Source organism: Ursus americanus, chromosome 11, assembly GCF_024610735.1.
Source record: "Ursus americanus isolate L20-20 chromosome 11, mUrsAme1.1.p, whole genome shotgun sequence".
NCBI classification, from domain to species: domain Eukaryota; kingdom Metazoa; phylum Chordata; class Mammalia; order Carnivora; family Ursidae; genus Ursus; species Ursus americanus.
Window position 1 is genome coordinate 71,145,386 of NC_142137.1, and position 13,557 is coordinate 71,158,942.

Below are 13,557 nucleotides of genomic sequence, written 5' to 3' on the forward strand. Positions count from 1 at the left end.
CATTTAAGAATATGCTGATTTTATGTATGTTGGATATTTTCTGTGATAAAAAGAATTAAACTGTGAAAGTATTAAGTAACTTTTAAAAACTATATACTATACATATATATGTATACATACATATTTTTTACACATACAGACGTATGTTTTATAGGTATATCTATAGATAGATCTATCTATAGATATATCTATTTATAGATATATCTATATATAAAAGCAGTAAGAATTACTAAAACTGAGTCAAAATACAAGCAATACTTGTAATCTGTAATCTTTGTGGTTACTGGTCTAGCTCGTCAGGTGAGACCCACCAGGCACAGAGAGAGATCATCAAGTTTACTATGCACATAGCCTTTTAGTGAACTCTAGTATATAGTAATACAATCTTGGCAGTTAGTCTGTTTTCATGCGGAAATAAAAGTGGGGAAATCACAGCTCTTTCTTGAAAATGCCTGAGAAAAAGCCCAATTTGAGGTTCCATTTAAGGAACTCAGTGGCATTGTTCCCCTTCAGTTAGCAATTATTTTGTTTACCTTTTTTTTTCTTTTTCTTTCTTTTCTTTCTTTCTTTCTTTCTCTTTCTTTCTTTCTTTCTTTCTTTCTTTCTTTCTTTCTTTCTTTCTTTCTTTCTTTCTTCTTTTCTTTCTTTTCTTTCTTTCATAAAAACCGGTTATTGAAAAGGCCATAAAATGAATACCCATACCTTCGTAACCATGTACATTGCAAAAGCCCTTGCAGGGCACAGCTTAACAGGGTATGCATCCTCTGGAATGAAGCGGTAGAGTAAATGAATAAATGCACTTCTTCTTAGTTTATTCCAAAGAGGTAATCCCCAATCAGGAAGAAATTTGTAACAATATCTTTGTAAAAGCAAAAAATTAATGTAAAGCAGTGAGGAACTATTAAACTATGGTTTAGACTTGAAATATCGTAAATATTTAGAATATCGTACCAACACACACACACACACACACACACACACACACACACACACACACACACACTTGATTCTACCCTTTGTCTCACACTTCTCCATCCCCACTGGAATTACCTCAGTTCAGAATATCATTATGTGTTGCCTGGATTAGGAACGTATAATCTCTGCTTTATCTGTATGATCTTTCTGTCTGTCTTAGTCTTAGCTTTCCAGATATTCTCCACATTGGAGCTAAAGTAGTGCTTCTAAAAATAGAAGTTAAGTCATGATTCTCCTTAGATTAAGACACTCTAGTGAGTTCTAAGTACTCCACAGAGTATGTCCTTGCTTCTAAGCATGGCTTGCAAACTGTTACCACCTTATCAACCTTATAATTCATCTCATACTCTTGATTCTAGATTTTTAAACATGTTCTTTCTCTTCCTTGGAACCACCGTCACTTTCTGCCCTCTTTAACTCTTACTCATCTGTGAGTCTAACATTGTATATTACTTTAACATATGACTGTCCCAGAGCCTTCCCTGCTCTGTTCATTACTAGCCCAAACTTAGTTTGAAATCCTTGATGTTTGTTCTTATCAGTTTGTTTTAATTGCTTAATTGTCTGTATCCAGCTCCATCTTCCCTGCTGCCAGTTTCCAGGAGGGCAGCCTTTGTTAGTTAAAACCTATCCTAGAGATATAATCATTTTTTAGAGGTTTAAGGACTATAATGTAAAAACTTTTCATAGAATATTTCATAAAAATAGTAAGATAAAAAAAATTGCGTATCAACTGTAAAGGATAAATCCAATTTGTAATAAAATCTAGGTGTGAATAAAGCCATTAAGTTTCCCCCAAGTGGTAGCTTATATGTAAATTTTAAAATACAATTTTAGGGATGCCTGGGTGGCTCAGTCTGTTAAGCTTCCAACTGGTGATTTGGTCTCAGGTCCTGATCTCATGTTTTGTGAGACCCAGCCTCACCTTCGGCTCCTCGCTCAGCAGGGAGTCTGCTTGAGATTCTCTCCCTCTGCCCACCCCACTCCCTTGCACACACGCGCACCTGCTCTTGCTGTCTCTCTTGCTCTCAACTAATCTTTAAAATACAATTTTAAAGTAATATGGAAGCACCTAGATTTGGAAAGAAAATACCTAAGTCTGTTTGTTTGTGAGTCCGGATCATTTAACAGCATTTTCTGCTTTCAGCCCCTGGATACCTCCTACTAAATATTTATGGTCCTGCCCTTGGTAGCTTAAGACTTTGTCAGTGTTTTCAACCCCCTTGGTGGTATATCATTGGTACCTTCTTCAAAATAGATTAGTTTGGTATAAACGTAAAGAAATCTGTTGAGGTAGTTGACTCCCTTACTTAATGGAACTCAAGTTTCATAGGGAAATCTTTGGCAGCCTGAATATACCTGGCCCCTTCCCAGTGTTCCTATTCACATTATGTGCAGTGTAAACAATTCACCCAAGCCTTGAGGTCACACCACACAACTATCATTTGTGACTTATAGTAGTAAGTTCCATCTTGGTTTTTTAAACCCTTGGTTTTTAAAATGCTTTCCACCATTTAACATTTTCTCACCACTTTTCAATTTTTGTTTCTCTTGATAATCGTATATTACTAGTTTATGGGCTAATTATGGTCATACTTACTGGATATAGTGTGATTTTTAATATTTATAAAAAACTTCAAAATACAAGGTGAACATGGCAGCCACAAAAATTACAGGAATACCCAAAAACCAAATGTCCGTGCATAATCAGCTTGCTTAAGGAGAGTGGTTTTATTAACTGTAAAAGTTAATAAAGTTCAAAGTTCTTAAGTAGAGGACTTGAGAGGACTTCTTATATTGCCTTCCTCTAAAATAATGTCCGGCGTACTCTAGAATAACAGCTGTTTTGCTCAGAAATTACTCCTGCAATAGAGGAAAAAATTTCTAAGGTTTTAGTTCTAGAATTGACTCCTGTTCCTAATAGTCAACTCCTCTACTTAACACTCCCTGATTTATTTTATGCCTACTTTAAAATGAGGTTTTTAGGTTGCTAATATAGTTACCCACTTAAGAAATGCCAGAGTATTTGTGATTTATTTCAGAAGTACAATATTCTTCATCCCTAAAGGAATGTGTTGTTTGCATTCCATGTTTTGTTTATTATTAATTATAATTGTATATTATTATATATAATATTATTTTATATTATAATAATTACAATGATTATTGTTTTATTCTTCAGGTTAGACTAACCCTTACTTGACTTCCTAGCTGTGGGATAGCTAAGCAAAAGAAGTCTTCAAGTGCTTTATTAACATATAATGGCCCAAATTCCTGTCTTTTGTTAAATTTTACCCTGAAGTGCAACCAATGGGAGAGATAACTGTGTTTATAGACCTTCCAGAGTTGTTGAGAGGGTTAAATCAGATAAGAACGATTAAATTCTTTAAAAATTATAAACACTTGAAATATACACTTTTGTTTGAATCCCAGAAACAAATGACCTTTAAAAAAATGAAATATTTAATTGGTTTATTTTTTTCTCTGACCAAGTAAAGATGCTAAGAGTCTCAATCTCAGAACAAAAATTATAGCACAAAAACTTAATCTTATTTGTCTTCATTGCAGTTGTTACACACCATAGAGGTCAAATGCTACCAGATGATATTTGAAGAAATTACCTGCCTTTTTTTCTTCCCTGCTCTGTTCTCCCTTGGCCTTAATGTGAGGTTCAAAGTTTTAGTCAGCTATTTACAATGAAGGTATGCCTTTAGATATCTTACAGAACAATAAAGAAAAAAATTAAGGTGCGAAGCAATCAAAATTAATGGCTTCAGTGTCAACGTAATGACTACATCCAAAAATAGTTTGCGTGTTAATGAAACTAGCGGTAGTGACCTCGCATTGCTCTGAGGAACAGACAGTTTTCTGCCTCTACTCTAGACTTAGAGGTCATTATGCTGTGCTTGATGGCTCAGAAATCTCATCAATATTTCCTAGTGCAAATAGGTTACTTTATAGAATCCCTGTAGTAGGTTGTCATTATACAGTAGCATTACCTGGAAGTCTTTCAAGACCATAATTAACAGTTTTATCACAGATGTTTATGGGTGAGCTTAGTTTTCTATTAACCCACTAACAGTGTAGGTAACATTTTACCTATGTACTCTGGATGCTTTTTAGACAGAGTTGCGGTTATCTTCAAATCCTTAAAGTGGTTCATGATCCTTTCCCCATAGTTTTCTATTTGGTCTTTTACTACATCCTGTGTGAACTTCTTTATAGCAGCTATTTCACTTTATTGAACTTGCTTTACTTTTCTGTCTCTATGCAAACTAAACTATCAGTCTTAAATACAAGGGCCACATTTAATTCTTTATATACCTAGACTAATGATTGGTCTTTTGTATGTAATCGGTATTTTGTTAGAAAAAAATAAATTCCTTTTCCTTCCTGTAGACTCATTGCTTAATCTGAATCCATATGAATTTAATATGTTACTATTTTTTGAACTTCTTGTCAGGCATTTGTTATACACCCTACAAGTGTCTACTCACCTCTCTTCCACCATTACCACTGCATGTATACTTTTCAAACTTTTTACCTTCTTTTCCCTATACCTCCCACAACTAACCCATTTTTAGGTCATCATCATTTTTAGGTATCTGTTCTTTATCTTCTTCTGTAGAATCAGGCTCTCCTAAGCTCACAATTTGTAATTATATGTCCTTCCTTTTATTGTCCCAGCCATATAGTCTGATAATGTCCACCTAAAGTAATCTATTTCAGAGGACTTCTTTTTCTATAAAATAATTTTGTGGCTTGACTGATACTAGTGTAGTATATAGCCCAAGGTGTGGATCATATAAATCTTTCAAAAGTTTGTCATTCCTGTTAAGCTTACCACAAAGAATAAAATTTCAGATTGTGTCATACTGTGTTTCACATAGGAAGAAGTACTTCTGAGATCTTTACTACTTTTAATAGATCTGTTTATACTTTGTTAAGAAAAGGACATATTAAAGTTAAAAAAAAAAAAGTATTTATTAGGGGCGCTTGGGTGGCCCAGTTGGTAGAGCATCTGACTCTTGGTTTTGGCTCAGGTCATGATCTCAGAGTCGTGAGATCAATCCCTGCCTTGTGTTCAGCACAGAGTTGGCTTGAGATCATCATAGAGTCCACATAAATTTTTGACACAAAATGACAGGTTGGTGACATAAAAGAAGTTGGTGTGGCTAAATGCCAGTCTGGGAAATTCAGACCCTACGAAGTAGTAATGGGGAGCCATTTCTATATCAGGAAAACAAAAGCCACAGTAGGATTTTCAGTGGAGAGAAGCAGTAAAGTAATTGGTTAAACAGGTGTTGAAAACTGCAAGAGGAGCAGCAGGGTGTGATACAGATTTAGAAACTATAGGCAGCAGCTATTACTCCAGGGCTGGGAGAGAAAAGAGAGAGATTGGTACTGTTGTTAGATCTTAAGCACTTTGAGAAAGTCTGTGCAGATGTAACTGAGACCTCTGACAAAGTGGTGCCTCCTGGCTGGTAATAGAAACATGGTAGCTCAGAGGAGTAGATGAACTGGTTGGCTGGTGCTATTCCTCATGGGTGAGACACAAGAAAGCTGGTTTGAGAAGTGCTGGGAAGGAAGCGTGGAGCCTGAGAACAACTGGCATAGGAAGGAGCATCCCTTCTCCCCTCCTCTGGCTCTTCAGTCTTGCTTTAATGCCCTCCACTGTGCCTCTCAGTTGTGAGAACCTGACAAAATCAGCCAGCAAAGAAGAAATGGTAGTATACAGAGTCCTAAACCCAGTATTGAAAGCATAGAGCAGGTCAGTTTGGAACTTAATAATTGCTACATCTTCTTGTAGAAAAATACTCTAAAACAGTGCGGGAGGTTAATCTTTCTATTAGCATCACAGGATAAGTTAGAGTAAATAGATTCCAGATTTATATTCAGCTCTGTACCTGACATCTCCACTTGGCTGTTTAAATAGCCAAGGCATTAGCATTTTCAAACTTAATATTTCAAACAGAACTCTTGATTCCATTTCCCTCAGTCTTTCCCTTCTCATTAAATGGAGCCACCATTTTACTTGATTGCTTAATCCAAAAACCTGAACATTATTCTTTCATGTCTCCTTTCCCTCATGTGTTAACATCCCAACTAGCTATCAAGACCTTTCGAGTTATCTTTGCCATCTGCTACTACTTCCACCCCAGTCCAGTACATCTCTGTCACTGGGACTGAAGTCAAGCTCCTGACTGGTCTCTCATCATACTCAAGCTCCAAACAGTCCATTCACAGAAAAACGGAATGTGCCTTTAAAGACAGATTCTGTTCTGTTTCTGTCCTGTATAAAACCCTCTATTTAAATTTAAGTCAGTTATGTTCTTTGTAAAACTTTTCTTTAGCTGGCAGACCAGATACAAGTGATGATTGGTATTAAAATTTTTTATAAACTTTGGTCATTGTCCCGTTTTCTCTTTCTCTACTAATTTCTTGTTCAGCTAAGTGAATTAGTCATGTACTTTTTCTTTTATGTTTGGAAAACCTTTTCTACTCATTTTCTTTTCTTTCTTTCTTTCTTTCTTTCTTTCTTTCTTTCTTTCTTTTTTTTTTGAGATTTTATTTGAGAGAGCGCACGCACAAGGAGGGGGAAGGGGCAGCGGAAGAGGGAGAAGCAGACTCCCCACTGAACAGGGAGCCCAATGTGGGCCTCCATCCCAGGACCTGGGGATTGTGACCTGAGCCGAAGGCAGATGCTTAACCAACTGAGCCACCTAGACATCCCACTATTCATTATTTTAAATTTATAGAAAAGAATAAATTTTTTTTAATGTCAGTAAACAAGTTCATCTTTGCAAGGCGTTAGAAGCTATGAGAAGACCGGTTTAATTGGTTATTCGTTAATTTATGGATACAAGTCACATGAGAAATTCCTAAAAACCACATGATAGAATAGAAAAAATGAGATAGTACATGGCTTTTTACTTTTGAGTCTCCCAAAAGGAGCAACATAGATTTAGGAAAATGATACCATTATGTGAGGGTGTGGTTAGGAAAGACTCTGGAGGGAACAGTCATCTAGGCTATCAAAAGAAGTATGCAGAGGATGCTTCTGGATAGGATCTTGTCTAACTTGAGGGCAGAAAAACACAAGTGGGCTTCTAGGGAACAGTGGGCAGATGATTTTGACTAATGCAAAATATTTGCAAATATGGCTGCTTATAGAAATTGCTCAGTGCCTTGATTGCTAAGCTGGAGAGTTTAGCTTTTCTTATAGGCAATTTATTTTACTAATCACATTTTGATGATTTGGAAATATTCATACATTTGCTTCAGTTCTCTTTTGTAATTAGTAGTAGAGTTTTTTTTTTTAATGTGTACTTTATAAATTTAAAGCTGCCAAATAAATATGATTTTCTTCATTTCTTATGTGAGGTCTTTGATGAATCCAAAAGGTAATTCCACTTACAGGCACTACATAAAGGAGAAGGTATGATAAAGAGTTTAGATCAGCTACAGTGGGTTGGAAGCCAGTTTTGCAGTATGACCATATGCGACATTGGATAAGCTGCCTAACCTGTCTAAGCCTCAGGGATAACACAGAACCAGTGCCATAGATGTGTTATAAAGCGTTAATGTTTAGATGATGAAAATCTGATATCTAGCTTTAATAAGGTCTAGCAATATATAAATTGTTCTACTTCAAAATGCTAAGACCTCTGCACTCCCAATCTAGTATTAACCATGACCTATTTCTGTCACTTTAACATAGCTGTTAAATATAGCTGATAACATAGCTGTAAATTATTATAGTATATGTGTAGATTATTTATACAGATCTGTAATCTGTCTTCCATAATTGTAAACCCCCAAAAAGTTCAGAAAAGAAAAGAAAAATAATTTGTCTTTATCCTACTTAGTGTATTTTTATGTTTGTCACAGATTGGATTTTTGGAGTATTCCTCCAGACCCATCGGGGATGTTATGTAATCCTTGGTATAATATCTTTATACAAATCTGAAAAATTCTCAAAATACTTCTGATGCCACAGGTTTTAGATAGGGGGCAGTGGACCTGTAGAGAAGTTAGCAGATGTTTGTTATATTTTTTAAACTTTTATGTTTCAAACGTATGTTATTCATAAGTTCAGTAACCTTTACATAATGTTTTTCATATAAAATATGAGAGAAATATTCATTTATCCTGTGACCTAGCAATTCCACCTCTAGGTGTGTATTCAAGAAATGGGGAAAAAAACTATATTCACAAAAATACTTTGTATGAGAATTTTCACAGTGGCTTTATGCACAATATCCAAAAATATCCCAGTGTCCATAGCAGAAGAATGGATAAAGAAATGAAATACTCCTCAGCTTGTCAAAACAAGTGTACTACTGACACGTGCAACAGTATGGAAGTTTCATAAATAATGCTGAGAGAAAGAAGCTGGGCACACAAAGTATATACTCTGTGATTCCATTATATGAAATTCTAGAATAGGAAAAACTAAACTGGTGATAAAAATCAGACCGGGGGTTTCCAGTAGCAGAGGGTGGGGAGGATCTTTCGTGAGAAGAGGCACAATGGAACTTTCTGAGTTGATTGAACCATCCTGTGACTTGATATGCATTCATGAAAACTGACTGAATGTTGCACTTAAGATCTCTGCATTTCACTGCATATAAATTATATCTAGGATTTTAAAATATAGAGCAAATAGTTGAGAAATGAGCATTTATAAAGTTCTAGATGACCACTTTGATTCAGCATTTTAAAATACCTTTTATGATCTGAGTTTTGGTTAAGAACAGCTGCTTTTGTGCGTCCCATCTCTATAGAGGTGTTTGTTCCTGTGCAAGTTCTACAAAAACGCCTTTTGAAATGTCTAGAGTTGAGATACATGATTTCAGAATGCCATATTTGATCAGCTTTTATCTTTGAGAGAGAAGGAAACACCAAATAAACTCCTGATATGAAGCCTGGCTGGTAGAAGCTCCAGAGCTTCTGGACTATAGAAAAAGCTTAGTAGAGAGTACCTAGGAAATCAGCACATTTTCTTACCTGAAGTTGTGTTTGAAAGAGAGGTGGTATACACCTTCAACAGCATTCAGGTGGGTTATGATGTCAAGTTTCATTGACAAAACCAGGACAAGAAGGTTTAAATAACTACTTCTGTGTTAGTAATTCTGTAATGAACTCTGTAAACTCTTGAGACACAGCATCATGCTTTGTGAGTGCAGAATGGCGGGCGAGGTGGTGAGAAGTGATGAAGATGCCAGAGTGAAGCTTATTCTGGAGTGGGACCACCAGGTTTAAATTCCAGCTTCGCCAGCTAAGTTCTGTGCTCTGCTAGTGTTAGTGTAACCTGTCATAATGTGATGTAATCAGTGTGCATACTGTAATTCGTAACTTGTGAATCGTAGTGGCCTCCGGCGAGGTCATTGTGGCAAAATCCATTGCTGCTTCCTAGTGAAGACTGTGCTGCTCTGGGTTTTATTCTCCACTTGGGTGGGGTAGGGAGGGGGTCTCTGCTGATGACACTACATGTGTTCCGTATCCTGCACCCTGTAAAAGGCACACACATACATGCACAAACCCTGATGTGCACACATGTATTTCTTCCATCATCTTTCTCTTTGGCTTTCTCCTATGTTTTTTGGGGTTTTTTTAAAGATTTTATTTATTTATTTGACAGAGAGAGAGCCAGCGAGAGAGGGAACACAAGCAGGGGGAGTGGGAGAGGAAGAAGCAGGCTCCCAGCAGAGGAGCCTGATGGGGGACTCCATCCCAGAGCGCCAGGATCACACTCTGAGCCAAAGGCAGACGCTTAAGGACTGAGCCACCCAGGCGCCCCTGGCTTTCTCCTATGTTTTAACACTGCATCACCAGCTAACGAGTGTGGTTATATTGTTATCCCAAAAAAAACAGTTGGGTGAAAACATGTGCTCCAGTATCTATCTCTTCCCTCTACAGCACTCTCTGATGGCATTATGTCACATCACTTTTAACATCTTTATTTCTCTTACTTGATGACGTTTTCAAACATGTACCATTGTTTCCCTGTTGAAAGTGACTGAAGGTATACCTATTGCTTTTTTTTAATGTAGAGTATAATTAAATACTTCTGGTATTCTATTATTATATATAGATTTAAATTTGAAATGACTTGAGTTTTTAATGTCACTAGTTTTCAGGGAACAAGTTTAAGGAATTTGGGTTAGATAATGGATTGCTAATTTGTCCCTTTTGTTGCTGATGCTTGCTTATTTTTATCATTAACAAGTAATTGCTACAGCTTTCAAAGAAATTGTATTCACTTTTTTCTCAGTCATCTTTGTACAAGTCCATAGGGGTCAAGGAGTAGTAATTCCACAAGCATTCAAGTATCTTCTCTATTTTCTCCTACAAAGTAGGTTTTTGAAAAGTTGGCAGTGACGCCTTAAACTTTGTCTTACGATGGTTTCACTCGTCTTTTTAATTCTTTGTGATTTATTAAAAGCCGGTTTAGCAGTTCTGTTTACTATAAAGTATAGTATCCTTTTTGCTATAGTGCCAAAGACAGAGTTTTGTATATCATTAACAGTTGCAGTAGAAAGGAAGGACAGAGAAGCTTGTCATCTGGTCCTGCTCCTTTCTGAATCAGGTCAGAGAAGAGTGCCATTGGTTACTTTGTTTTTAAATATTAGGTACTGAGGATTAGATAATACATAAAATATGTGAGTAGTGTATAGTTCACCATCTACTACTGTCTTCAGGAATGAACCTTGGTAAATGGACCTTCACCTACTGCTCTTTTGCCGTAGCTAATGTTACCCTATAGGATTTAGATACTTGAGATTTGGAAATAAAGATTTTTTCATACCAGTCATTTAGAAGTCCTAGCAAAAATAACTTTTGGGACAGGGTAAATGGGAATATGGGCAGTGATAAATAAGAAGTAGTCTCTGTTCTTAAGGAACTTACTTTGGTAGTGGTGACATACATGAAACTATAAATCGGGATAGAAACAGTATAATCTACGGATGGCTCTTTGAGAAGGTAGCATTTGGGTTGGGTTTGCAGAGATTAGGATTTAAAATGAGGGTAGAGTGGAGTGCTGAGGAGCATTCAAGATAGGGGAAATAGGAATATGCGCAGAGATGCGTAACAGGGAGTGATTTGATTTGATTTGATTTGATTTATAGTATATGTGTAAAAAGTAGTACAAGAATAATTGCTTTAACTTGAGAAGATAAATTGGTCCCAGATCCACAGATAGCTTAAATGGTTTATATTTTTAGATAGCAAGAAACTATGAAGGGTTTTAAGACATGAAAATGTTAAGGAACATTAAGAAGAAAAGTTGTGTTTGGTGCAGTTAATCTTACCATTGTATAGATTGATTGGAGAACAGATACCATTAACATAATACTGTGGTAGTTTTGGTAATACACCAAAAATGACTAGAACAAAAGTGACAACAGTCAACGGAAATGGGGCAAGTCCAAGGTAAATGGGATGGCCAGACATTTTGATGGTCAGAGACAATCCTGGTTTTTTAAGCCTGTCACCGTCTATAGTTGTTAAGCGCTTTTACTTTTAAATGTCTCATGGGTTGGGCACTGCATCATATGGTGGCGCTAAAGACAGTTTTGCTTTAGAATGATGATAATATTTACTAATTGAGGGGAGAGAGGGATGTTGGCATAAGAGAGCAGAATATATATTCAAATTTTAGAAATTCATATGATTGTGATTTTATTAAATTTTCCCTTTTGGAAAATTAAACAAAATTCTCATACGTGAATACCACCATCATATGTTGTATATTTAAAATCCCAGTTTGGCGGGGGGGTTGCTTGGTTTTTTGTGGGTTGTTGGTTTTTTTTTCCCTTTAATGAGCACATCGAGTTCTTGAATCTGCTACAAAATGATGCTGAAGTGAATAAATATACTGTATTTAATCTTAGCTAACATTTTTATTTATTCCATTTTGCAAAGCTTTTGGGGGAACTTTAATAAATCAGTGTAGTTTACATAAAAAATTCCCACACAGAAGTGTGACTAGTGGCAATTGAGAGCATCCTGTGTATCAGTATGTCAGCACCTTTTGGTTCCCTGGTGTTTTGTTTTGTTTTTGTTTTTGTTTGTTCCCTGATTGAAGCAAGTGGCTATAGTCACATATTCTCTATTTTAAGGCTTGTGAGTAGATAAGGCTGTGATGTACGTGGACCATCTTAAGTGCTAACTGCTCTTGTGTTTTCCATGTATAGGCAGAGGGAGAAGACAGCCTGAAGAAGATGCAGCTGATGGAGCTTGCAATCCTGAATGGCACCTACAGAGATGCCAACATTAAATCACGTAAGAATGAGACTGAGGTCTATGGTTACAGCCGTATCAGCTGTTTAGTCCTCACACCTTTCTCCTTTTGGCAGTGCAACACATGAACAGTCATACAAAGTGAGGAGTCAAAATAATTGTCGCTTGATATGGGGCTAACAGTCCCATTTTTACTGCTTTCATGAATTGGGGACATTCTCCTTCATTTTATGGCAGCATGTCTTAAGTTTTGGGTTTATAAATTTCATTGTTTTGGTGAAATTTCAACTTCTAAATATGAGTTTCAGGAAATTTTCTATTCTGTTAACTACAGATTTAAGGCTTCTAGCTTATTTTGTTATATTTATGCAAAAGACACAATTTTTTTTTAACTTGTTTTTTAAAAAGCTAATTTAGAATGTATCTGAAAGCAGTGACCCTTCTGTCAAATTCTGTCCTTTCACCTTGCTTGCTAATGTTCCCCTCCAGTATTTTTCTCTGTTGATTTCGTATGTGAATGAGTTCACAGAGAGCAGTAGGTGATACTATTTCTAATCCCATTTTTCCTTAAGATGTATTTGTGGATGCTTTCATAAACTTGAAGAGGATTGCTTTTTTATATTTTAAGGCAATTGAAGGTTCACAAGTTTTTTAAAGAACATAATCTCCTATTTAAATTACTAGCTTTTTTTTTTTTTTTTTTTTTTTTTTTTTTTTTTAAAGAAGTAGAAGTTTAAAGTCCTGGCCAACTTTCCAAAGTATAGGCAGTTTAGTGGGTTCAGAAGTCATTGCTTCGCAAAACGGTTGGCTTTAATTTATTCATGAAAATGAGTAGATTATTAATAGTATTATATTCAGGAATGGGACTTTTTTACATTTTTTTTCTATGAAGTTTATTACAGATGCAGGAAATTTATATAAAACTAGTAGTGGGTTGACTTATTACAGTAAAAATTATTCTTCTTTTACTTTGAAACTTAAGCTATTCTTAAGAAATAAACCAAAACTGTATTTCTGTGGACTCCAATTCCAAAAAATTTCTTAACATCTTTTAATGCGAGTGTTTTCGTGTGCTTCTGCATGTACCTGTAGTCTCATGAGATCGTAAAAACAGAGATAGATCAAATATATGAACTGAATATAACCTATTTTAATGGTCTTACTCTTTTTTGTTTTTTTGTTTTTTGGGTTTTTTTTGTTTTGTTTTTACAGAGGCTTGTTAATTTTTGCACATTTATTCATAATCACACTGGGAAAGGGGAAGCTGTTTGCATTTGATCGGTGTGCTTTGGCATTTTGTGTGATCAGCGCATGTACTAATGATTTCCTTTTATT

At 35.9% G+C, this 13,557-nt stretch overlaps 1 protein-coding gene across 7 annotated transcripts in view; it reads left to right on the top strand.

Moving 5' to 3' along the window:
* Positions 1-13,557, top strand: part of QKI (QKI, KH domain containing RNA binding) — a 159,010-nt gene that overhangs the window by 129,586 nt on the left and 15,867 nt on the right. For all 7 annotated transcript variants that reach the window (XR_015726167.1, XM_045805470.2, XM_045805468.2 and 4 more), the window contains exon 5: positions 12,177-12,264. Coding sequence is in view for 6 of the 7 variants with exons in the window: in XM_045805470.2 (XP_045661426.1) it covers positions 12,177-12,264 (88 nt within the window). In the remaining variant the exon portion in view is untranslated. The remainder of the gene's footprint in view (positions 1-12,176; positions 12,265-13,557) is intronic.